At 44.4% G+C, this 11,948-nt stretch overlaps 1 protein-coding gene across 1 annotated transcript; it reads left to right on the top strand.

Annotated features, from left to right (window-relative positions):
• Nucleotides 1-1,434: 1,434 nt before the first annotated feature.
• Nucleotides 1,435-4,205, top strand: LOC307073792 (uncharacterized protein; the record flags this gene model as incomplete). The annotated part of the gene is made up of 3 exons (XM_079733751.1): nt 1,435-1,574; nt 2,958-3,181; nt 3,262-4,205. 3 exons carry the CDS (start codon nt 1,435-1,437, stop codon nt 4,068-4,070), a joined length of 1,173 nt encoding a protein of 390 aa, XP_079589877.1. The 3' UTR covers nt 4,071-4,205.
• Nucleotides 4,206-11,948: the final 7,743 nt, after the last annotated feature.

Below are 11,948 nucleotides of genomic sequence, written 5' to 3'. Positions count from 1 at the left end.
ACACCTTGATAAAACACGAGTGGAAAAATGGATGACTGTCTAGCCATAGGCTACAGTTCCACCCCATGGTAGATATAGGGACCTGCCTCTGTAGTCATAGACTATAGCTCTAAATCTCTGTTATCGATTAGTCAGACCTGTTTAGGTGGCTAGGCTAACAACCGTCACCGGAGCAAGTCCGGCCGTTTTCAAAAGCATCTTTCATTTCAAAAGCAACAACAAACAGATCGCACATATACTAACAACAGAATGGACACGAGAAACGTATAAATCCCTTTATGTACGGCGTTATGTTGTGATATAGTGTCGATAAAGACCAAATATATATAGCTTTACATTTACGGCAATACTTGTCTTGAAATTATACGGAGGAGGCGGGGCGTGCTGGTGTCATATACCATTGTTGGGAACGGCACTTACCGTTCCTGAACGGCATATGCCGTTCCTAAACGTGGTATGTCAGTGGTCGCGATGGCACATGCCACAGGCCAATAAACGATCTCGGCGTCTCTCTATTATTTTTATATCTCTCTATTATATTTTGAGTGGCAGCTAATAGGAGCACATCTGCAATTATTTTAATGTAAGTACAGTTTTCCTCCACTTTCTTTTTCCGGTCCTCATTTATAATATCTAACATTGATGAGTTGCTATATGGCCTTTTTATGCAGATTCTAAGCATACATAGCATTGATATGATGCTCTGCCTTCGTATGGAGCTTGAAGCCAGAATCTTTAAATAGCCCTTTAGTAGTTAATCACATATCTCTGTTTGGGGTCCCTGCGACCGTGCTTACGTCCGGTCTGGGCGGTGGGGGCCGGAAGAAGTATTATGGCCCACTGTGTCAGAAGTGTGTGTGTGTGTGTGTGTGTGTGTGTGTGGGGGGGGGGGGGGGTCAACAGGTTGGGTTAATCTGTGTCAAAAGTCTGGTGGGGGCCAGATTGTGGGAGCCAGGATGAGAGCTAGGAATAGAGAGCAATAAAAAGTATCTGGCTTTTGTGTTACTAACAGGTCTACAGGTGTGTGAGGCGGAACACTATTGGTGCGTTTTAGTATTCTCTGCTAACTGACTCTGACCTGGGATGTGACGTCACGCCCAACCTTCAATCGTTTTATTATGTTTCGCTCAGTCGTTGGAGGAAAACATGGATGCCACCCGGAAAGCTGTTGTCGCGGTAGCATTGGCAGAGTACCAGGCGCTCCAAAATAGGCCATAGGCAGCGATACGGACGCAGTAAGGTATTGCAGTAATACGACTGATTGAAATTGCCATTTAAACCACCAAAGCGGTCCAAGCACAACGAAAACAGTTCATACTTCAAGTCACACTGGGCGCAGCCATCTTGAATTCTGTCTCGGAATTTTGCTCGGCCTCCTCTGAGTTCATCCGAGCAAGCAAGTTCGCCGTCCGAGGAAAAGGGGCGTGTTCATGCATGTCGCTAGGCAACGTCCTTGGACCTCCGAGACTGATGGATAATAAAACGCACCATATGGCCTTCAGTGAGATGTTTGCTCTCAAGACGGGGATGGGTATGGGATGTGGCATTATGGCCCACTGTGTCAGGGGACTTGTGTATGTCTGAGCGTGTGTGTGTGTGTGTGTTTGTGTGCGTGTGTATGTGTGTGTGTGTGTGTGGGGGGGGGGGGGGGCAGGGTTAATCAGTGCCAAGATCCCACAGTCTGGTGGGGACCAGACTGTGGGATCAAGGATGAGAGCTAGGAATAGAGAGTAATAAAAAGTATCTGTCTTTCACGGTGCTACCAGGATGCTTGCAGATGCGTGATGCGGAAAACTAGGGCCTACAGTGAGGGGTTTGCTGACGGGGGTGTGGGGCGGGCCTAGATGATGTGGTAAAGGGTAGAGACTATGAAAGTTTAAAGCGTTAAAAGGAACGTTTTATCTAATATATTATTCTATGAATCCTCTTAATACGGCTATTTCATAATGAGAGCATTATTCTGATATGAAAAAACACTATAATTATTCGTATAGTGACACATAAACGGGTTATATCCATATGTGGTAAACGTGGTTTCACCAATGGTCCAGAGGGAAACATGTTTTAAAAAGGCACACATTTTAAAAAGACAGATCTCACAGATGACTAGCTATTATGAAACTGTTGCTATTCAATTAATTAAGACAGCTTTTATCAGTCGCTACTATTTTTAGTTGTATTAACATGCTCATTTATAAAAAGTAAATGTAAATGACACCGTGAAGGGGAGGTGTGTGAACACCCACCCCTGATGCAGGTAAGGGATTCCCAGTGTCTATTGGCTACTGCCTGATGACTCAGGGGGGGTGGGGGTGGTGGATTATGATTGGGGTTATAAAACACCCCCATGGAGACTCTCAGAAGGACAGTTCAGTTCATACCTGCAAATCTTTTGTGGAAGCAGTGACCCATCCGACGACAACATGCTGACTGGCTGTAAGTATTTCTTAGACCGTTGCTATATTTCAGATATATCATGACTATGACAATGTATGACTGTTATTAGCGATATCAAGAGATGTAGAGGGGAGGGTGAACCACCAACCGGATCCACTACCATGTATGTTATTATTTCACCGTGTTTACTCTATCACTCTATTATTAGTTATTATTATAGTTTATGTGTGTAGACAAACGGTTAAATTGAATTTCTGTTATGTGGCAGGTCTGTTTGATACTATATCTCTCTGGAATAATCAAAGACTGGCTGTTGGCGATTTAACCAATGTGGGGGCTGGATGTAGCCAGGGTAAGTTATTAAAACATATATACTAGTATACCTATATTATATCTATTTATTTTATCTTTTAAACACCTAACCCTTATGTGTTTTGCTTTGTTTTTGTGTTTATGGTTTACATAGATACTCTACTCATACCACCTACTGTGTGTGGTGTAAAATCTGGGGCCCTTGCTGCCGGCAGCCTACCGAAAAAATCCCTCAAATGACCCGGTAGTGGGTCGGCTCTACCCATCTCTCCGTGTGCTAATGGTCAACCGAAAAGATCCCTCAAAAGACCTAGAAGGGTAGTAGTTCAAGAAACTTTAGCTCCTGAATCTATAGACCTGATCCTCAAGGCTGCCAAAACCTCTGCAATCTCTGTGCATGGGGGTGGATGTCCTGTTCCTGAGCAGCCTGTGGAAACCGTCGCTGTACAACCGGATGGGACAATTCAGCATGGTAAGAAATGGTAATGTACATACACTATGGAGTTTGATAACCTAGGGGTGATATTGATCATTTGATTCTTTCTATTAAAGCAGGCATCGAACGCCCCAACCTTGGAGACCCCCTGTGGAGCACGCTACCGGTACTGACAGCTGAAGACATCGAGTTCTTGGACCAGTTCCCGTGGTTGGTCGACTCTCAGAGTTTTGAATCGCTATCGTTGGACTGGAATGACCTCACCCCGTCTGTCTGTAAAGACCCTCCAATTACTGCAGCAGTGGGGATTCCTGGTGATGAGGCAGTCCAGCCGCCAGCGACTGACACCAAAGACAACGACGTCGCCCCACCTCCCCGCCAAGATCCCCCAAGCATCGCGAGTCCTGACCCCTCTGATGCTGTGGCTATCCAGCAGCCAATGTCTGACACCAAAGACAACGACGTCGCCCCACCTCCCCGCCAAGATTCTCTGAGCATCATGAGTCCTGACCCCTCTGATGCTGTGGCTATCCTTGCACCAGTCAACCCCGAGATTGTTGAAGAAATCAGGTCGGAACTACATTGTAACTGTTGTACAAAATGTGGGGATAAATTGGCATCTGTGATTCATGCAGCGGCTGTAACTTTTAAAACCATTCGCAATCAGTACAAACTGGGGGCCTTGGCTGCTAAAACTATATGGCGTAAATCCGAAGATAACGAAGCAGGGGTGAGGTGTAATGCTCAGGCTATCAAGGCACAGGGATCACCGGAGGCCTTGGCTGCAGCAAATATTCTGCGTAAATTCTGGGCAAACGAAACAGCGGTGCGGGATAACGCCCGGGCTATCAAGGCTCTGGCAGCAGAGTTGACAGTACTGCTTGATAAGGCGGAAAGGTTTACGAGGACCAGATTATCATGTTGATACATTATCCCACTTATTACACGGCTACTTGCCAAAACGAAAAAATAACTTCACATGGTGTGTCTTTTTACAATTTATTTGTTACCAGCATACGTAGTGTTGATCAGCAAAGAAAAATAGTCCGCCAAAGACGTGACGTCGCTTAGCAACCGAACACGCTGGGGTTGACATGTTACTGACTATTTGCGGAGTGATACCAAAGACATCATTAAAGACAAAAATCCTTTGTTTTCGTTGAAAGTGGTCAATTAGACTTAGCAACGGTGAATTATCAAATATAATTCGCTGCCGGAAGTTGTGAAGGGCCCATGGAAGTGAACGGAGCGATCCACGGCATTGAGAAGACCCGTGAAATAAGTATATATATATTTCTATATCTTTATATATACAATATATCAATACATAATAAATAAATAAATAAATAAATAAATATATATATATATATATATAGATATATCGAGGCAGTCGTGCCCATTCGCCTTATTCACCTGGTGGCCATTTTGGCCTGTGAGGGGTACACAAACCCGGAAGTCGGACTCCGACGCATAAGATCTATGGAAGATTCAGCAGCACAAGTGATGGAACCTCCAGTGTGGACCACCAATCTTTCCTGTCTGCCTGAATTAAACATACAAAATGTGAAGCAATGGGCCAGTACCGGCTGCAACATCCCTCGGGCTGTGTTACTCAAGGGATACAGTAACTGGATCAAAGGTTTTATCCACGACATTGAAGGTAAGAATGGACGCTACCGCCTTTTCTCATAGCTTGTTATGCTAGAAGTAGTTAGCTGTGATATGGAGTTGTTGACTGTCTGTACTATGTTCGATTTTATTTAACACTGAACATGTATTTAATCCACAAGTGAATAGGAGCCCAACACAAATATTTGTGAGGGCTACGTCTTTTCCTTCTGTGCGGAAAAATTAGGCACCTTACATCATACAGGTATCAGGTGCTAAGTGGACAAACTGCTCAGTTCGCAGAGCAGTGCCACAGTTAAACCAGCTTGGTAAAAGTTCATTATGAGTTCATATCAACAATGTACCTTTCCCTGTCTGACCGAAAATGACATGTTGATTTTATTCCATTAACATATTATCTGTAGCTGATGTAATATCACATAAGCCTCATTGATATCTACTCTAATATTATCTTGTTTCAAATTGGCAAAGCAAGACAGGGCTAGGTGCATGTTGCTGCTGTTGTTGACAATGATAGTATAATGACAGTTTAACTATCTGGTAAGTGAGGGTAAGGTAAGCATTAACATTCATGTTAAGATAAGAGTTGCTCAGTTCTTGGAGCAGTGTATCCAGGGTTGAGAAAGGTTCTTCAAATTGTAATTAGCTTACAAATCACTTGTCTGTTTTAAATTTACATAAGATGGAATGTCATAACTTAAAATAACACATATCTACCTCTAAAATCCATACTGTTCAATCTTAATATGAGCTTTTCCACAACCCTGACTTTTTTGTACAAGATATTAGGTATCTTTCAAGTTGTGTTAGCACGTATCACAGCTGTAAACAACCTACCACTACCAGCATGTAGCTGTAATATTTTCGTGCAGAGCATTGAAATGCCAGATGTACCTAATTCACTGCACACTCAGTGTATGTTTGTATATATATGTGTGTTATTTATTTGTTAATAGCAACTCTGACGTGTCAAGTGTCTAAAGTTTGATTATCTTTTCAGGTGGAGCAGCCATTCATAAGGGAGACGCAGTGCAACTGCAAAGCTGGCTTGTGACAGTGCAATCATCTAATCGGGCTGCCCTACACTCTCGCTCACTTTGCCAAGATGGGCTGCACATCTGTTCCCCTAACTACTAGCAAGACGTCACTGCCTCAAGCCTGGCACGTTCCATCAAGGGCCCTGGGTGTCAGTCCAAGAACGGTGAGCTCTGTGAGTGTTTCAAAGCTAAAACCACCGGTGACCAACGCACCCCCGCCAAAGAGGCAACGCTCGTCTGAAGGGGTGATGTCAAACCTCTACTGTCCTTTGCCACTCCCGCTTCCATCAAATGCCTTTCAGAGAGCCTACACCGAAACCTAAGTCAAATAGGAAGCATAAGTCAGATGTTAAGGCTGCTGGAGAACAGAAAACAGCCTGCTGCTCTTGTCTCTACCGACTTTGGAGACCTTCCAAAGGGATCTGTGCTTACATACCACGCAACACAGTCTTCCAGTGCTGATGATCATCACCTCTTTCCCTTACCATCACAGCCAAGCTCATTTTACACTGTCCTGGATGACACTGAGGCGTGCTACTATGGTGGCCTGGTGGTCACTCAGGCTGTTGCAATACAGCTGGAAATTGAGACAAGGGAACAGAGCCAAAGCAAGACCTGGCATAAAGTCTGAGCCAACTGTCTTACCTCCTCTTCCTTCAAGAGGATTTGTTCAAGGGTGGCAAACTTTAATGTATAAGCTGCCAATTTGAAAAAGAAATCAGTGCAGACTAAGGTGATGAAGAGATGGTTTGGAGCTGGAGCTTGTTGCTGCGGCCGAATACCAAGACCTCACTGGCTATGAGATCTTCGCCTGTTGGTTTGTCATCAACCACCACGCCCCACACCTAGGTGCCTCACCGGACCGAAAAGTGATTGACCCCAGTGCCTCACCAACGCACGGCCTCCTGGAGATCAAGTGCCCCAACAAAGGCAGCGTGAGAGATTGCAAGTACTTGTGTTGCAAGGCTGATGGTAGTCTTAGCCTGAAGACCACACACGAATATTATTATCAAGTGATAGGGCAGATGGGCATCACTGGGTTGAATTGGTGTGACCTTTTTGTGAAGTGTAGTGATGACCATCACTTGGAGTGGACACTTCCAACCAAAGGAGTGGGAGAACATGAAATGTAAATTGGACACATTCTCTTTCTCTCACTTTCTGCCTGCTTTGTGTAACAAAATAATGTAATACGTCACTGATAATCTTTTTATGTTTATAGTTTTATTGTTTTAAAATAGTTTATTCGTAATGTAATTCCTAATGTTCTGACCTGTACTGGTTCCTTTTCCATACTTCTATGTACAAAGTTACTTTTACAAACCTAGACCAGTGTGCCTATCAATGCTTTTGGAATGTTTACTGATGTTCTGGTTCCTTTTCCATGCTTACAGTATACAAGCAGGCCATTTTACTCTATTCTGCCGTACCAACTTCTATGTACAAAGTTACCTTTACAAACCTAGACCTTCCAACCTGTTGTGGTTCCTGTATATTAAGTTATAAAGTTATGAAGGACATCATCCATGTGTAATACAATTGTACTTTATTCTTTAGGTAGACATCCAGTAGCTTATACATACACATAAAAAAAAAAAACTCACAGGTATATAAAAGTAAAGAGCATGTGAAATGATTACAAAGTCTGACGGACTGATCCTGTGATACATTGACCATGATAAGATGCTCTGGTAACAATACAAGTTCACATTGTATAGATTCGTAAAGATGAACAATAATGATGGTTAAGGTTTTGTATTGATTCATAAAGATCAACAATAATTATGGTTAAGGATTTGAATAGATTCATAAAGAAAAATGATGGCTAAGGTTTTGTACAGATTCGTAAAGATGAAGAATAATGATGGTTAAGGATTTGAATAGATTCATAAAGATGAACAATAATAATGGTTAAGGATTTGAGTAGATTCATAAAGAACAATTATGGCTAAGGTTTTGAACAGATTCTTAAAGATGAACAATGATGGTCAAGGATTTGAATAAATTCGTAAAGAAGAACAATAATGATGCCTAAGGTTTTGTACAGATTCGTAAAGAACAATAATCATGGCTAATGTTTTGTACAGATTCGTAAAGATGAACACTTCATTCAAGGTTTGAATACATTTGTGGATATTAAGATTACAGTTGTAGAGATTTACATAACATTGGTAGATATTTACATTACAATTTTAAAAGAGAGGACCTTGGAAATTAGTTAAAAGGGCACAGACGGCCCACAGTTGGTTAACGGAGCCCACCAGTGTCATGGGTAAGACTTTATCAAAATTATGGTACTCTTTAATCCGCCTAATAGCGCGTTCTACATGAATTCGCTGTCTTGCTATCGCTTGAGTCTTTCGAACTTCCTCTGCAGTGAAGTGTCCACTTGGGCCTAAAAAAGGAGGGATTACAAGGGAGACCTGTCTTTCAGAGAGAAGGTCCTTAATGAGAAAGCCTTTATCGGCCATTACCATATCTCCTTCAAGCAAAGAAAGGATACCTGATTTTTTGGTAATTTCTTTGTCAGATATTGAACCTGTATACTGTCACTGACAAAAGTCACTTCACCTGAGGGGGCAATGCCTATTATGCCCTTAAATGTGGTGTTACCTTTGTAGTGTGAGTAAATTGCTGAGTTAAGGACCTTGGAGCTAGGTTTCTGTACATGAATTTCTGTGCAATCCAATATAACTAGTAGCCGGGACCGTGCATTTAAAACAAGCTGGCATAAGTTCATCCACAGTTTTCCTTGAAGGCCACATTTGAAGTGATCCCAACATAAAATACAGAAAGTTGACCCAGGTCACACAGATCCTGCTTACTGCTGACTGTGATATATGGAAACGGGTTGCAAGGTCCTGCTCAGGAAATCCCTGCCTCAACCTACAAAGGAGAAGAAAAAACTGGTCCATAGTGGACAATTTAGAGGCACTAAAGCCTTGACGAATTACCTCCCCACTAGTATGTTTAAGTCGCTGAGCCTGACTCCATCCCACCATATTTTCTGCAGTAGGTTGCAGGGCCATAAACACAGCTTTAAATGTAGCATAATCCGGGAACCTTGTATAAAATGATATCTGTTTATCATCACCTTGAAAATTTGAAACCCCAAACAGTTGTTGTTGAAGCCCATCAGCGATGGTCTTGCGGGCTTCCTCAAGTTGATCTTGATGTGAGGGAGGCAGTGCAGCATATTCGTGGTCTGGGTGCGGAGGGGGCGTCTCTTCACTGGAAGCATAAGAGAAACATTGATGGACACATTAGGTCTTTTAAAAGGATACTAATGCTCAATGCATGTAACCAATTACACATTTTACGTACCTCAACACATTCACACCATGATCCGTGGAAACATTGCTGGATATCATCAGAGAAATACTGTCACTACACAGTTAATAAATGCATTACGAACTAGTAACTTAACTCATCTTAATACTACCTTGCAGTTCTAACAACACTCCTCCTCTCTGGTCTGAAAGAACTCAATGCAAACACAGTTGGCACAGCTCCCTGTTTCAGCTTGGTGATGCCTGTCTTGGTTTTTACAAGGCAGTCTGGGAGGAAATGCTCCGAGCACACTTTTGTGTATGTGTTTATCTGCATCAGCAAATAAAACGTAATCATATAAACATTATTACATGTTTATTTTTATACATTTACATTTCAACAACTGTGCTCTCTGCCTTAATCTATCTACTAAAACGGGCAAGTTCTTGCTAGCCTGGCTAATTGCTAGCGATACGGAGACCGGCTAACAGCACCAGACATATCATAAAACGTACCTTAAAATGACGACCAGGATCTCTTTTGATTTTAATAATCCATTCTCGCCGTAGTCCCAGATCTTTGGGGAAACGGTGAAAAGTTTGTCCTCTGTTAGATTTCTTCCTGTGTGATGAAGTGCATTGGGGAACACACTAGTGAGGAGCCATTGCATCGTTGTGAAAACTCCCGGAAGTGGTAGATGTACCCCTCAGACTCCTACTTCCGTTCGAGGTGAATAAGGCGAATGAAGGAGGGGTACGTTGATTCCGCTCCGATGGGCCCTGCGTTACGGGGGAGCAGCGCCCCCTAGCAGCTGTGACCAGATTTGCAAGAGAACTGGGAACCATGAACCGCCCCCAAGCTGCCCAAGTCCCTGGGGCAACGCTGCTGGAGCCCTACCTGGCCTAGCTCCAGCAAGTTGCATGGCACAACGGCTGAGGCGCAGGGAAGGTGGTTCACCTCGCCCTGGCGTTGGAGGGTACGGCGATACAAGTCCTGTTTGACCTTGTCCAAGTGGAGCAGCGGTTTCAGGCGCTGACCAGAGCAATGGAGTGGCGGTTCGGGCAGCGTACCTTTAGCGACCAGAGCCAGGAGCAGCTAGCTGGTCGCCACTGCCAGGAGGAGGAGAAGAGCCTGGGGGCTTACGCCGCCGAGTCAAACTCTACGCCCAACGCGGGTATCCAGACTTTGCTGGGCTGAGGCAGAACACGGGTCACCTTCCAATCGTCACGCCAACCTAATTGGTATAGACCTATTTTCTATGGTGGGTTTTGCACTTCTGGATCCATGGATTATCGGCTCACCATGACATCTGTCCAGTTCATCGGACTGGTCAATTTTCGGCTTTTAACCACCAGCCCCTATTAAACCCTCACTTGCGGCATCTGTCCCTACGTTGTATTCCCTTTGCCCTTTGTGATGATGTGGCTGTGAAGCTCCAGAAGCTGCTGGAGGCAGACTTAACCGAGCTGGTCAACGCTGCTCCCTGGATCTTGAACCTGGTGGTCACTAAAAAACCAGCGTGTGTGTGTCTACCTCAGGGCTGTTATTAAGTCATTCCAGACAAGTAGCCGCTGCCTACAGTGGAAGAACTGACAATACAGTTTCACATTGCCAACATATTCTCAAGCTTGATCTCCGCCAGGGCTACTTGCCGGTCCCACTGCACCCTGAGAGCTGGAACCGCACTGCTTTTGTCACCTATGCAAGGGTGTTTTACTACACAAAGCCTTTTGGGCTCAGCTTCCAGCTTCAACTGTTTCCAGAAGATTATGGCCACCATCTCGGCAAACATTACCGTGGTGGTGATGTACCTGGATATCATGGTGCACGGCTCAGGCCTGCACTGAAGAAAAATTGAACATGCTCGCCAGTCAAAACCAAACACTGAACTATTTGCTGGGAATGACGGACTGTTACCTTCGCTTCCTTCCACCAGTACTCTGCGACTACAGGCCCGCTGAGCGGGTTGTTGCAGTAGTAACATTCTGGACATGGACTCCCGTCTTTTCAGATGCCATCAAGCAGCTGAAGGCCCATCTCATCTCACCACCCTTGCACTCACAACCTTCTGAGCCCTGTGATCCTCATTTGTGATGCTTCCACCATAGCACGGCTCAACAGGGGTTCTCTTTGGGGCAGCAGGAGGCCCTAGCTTGCCTCTAGGCCTGAGGGCGGTGACGTGTGTATGTATATGGGCGTCTGTTCCCACCATGGAGGGACCATCAGGCTCTCATGAATTTTCTCGCGACATCTGGCACGGGACACATGCCTCTTAGGGTTTAACGTTGGTCTGAGACTCCAGCGATACAACTTCTCCCTGCGGATCACTACGGGTCGAGAGAATAATCTTGGCATTGTTAGGGTGAAAAAGTGATATCAAGACCTGGTTTATTGGCCTTGCATAGAAAGGGGCATCTGGACCCTGTTGAAAGAATGTTCAGCCTGCCTTGTGAGTGGGAAAACCGGTAGTCCTGTGTTGCCGTCGCTGAAGCTGCTGCGATAGGAGCATCTTCTGCTGGGAGCTCCATGATGTCCCACAACATCAACACTTCGTGTTGCGAAAACAATGGGATTTCATTTTATGCGGTTCAGGAATATCTCCGTAAAGACGGATTCATTGCGAAACCGCATCGAGCTGTAGAAACGCTGTGGTACACATTCCAGGCCCATAAGGGGCGCTGCTTCTGCTACGGAACTCCAGAAAAAAGAAGAAGAAGAGGTGAGCATGCGCATAAAGCCTGCTCGCTGTTTAAAAACATGCAGTCCAAGAAGAAGAAGCCCTGTCCAGACGGGCGAAAATGATCTTTTCCCCTCCGTTTTCCATTGCTGCGTTTCAGGAATATCTCCGTTAAGACAGACTCATTGCA

Source organism: Pollachius pollachius (assembly GCF_949987615.1).
Source record: "Pollachius pollachius genome assembly, chromosome: 3".
Taxonomy (NCBI): Eukaryota; Metazoa; Chordata; class Actinopteri; order Gadiformes; family Gadidae; genus Pollachius; species Pollachius pollachius.
Note: the sequence above shows the minus strand (reverse complement) of the source record. Positions and strands in the feature narration are given on the sequence as shown.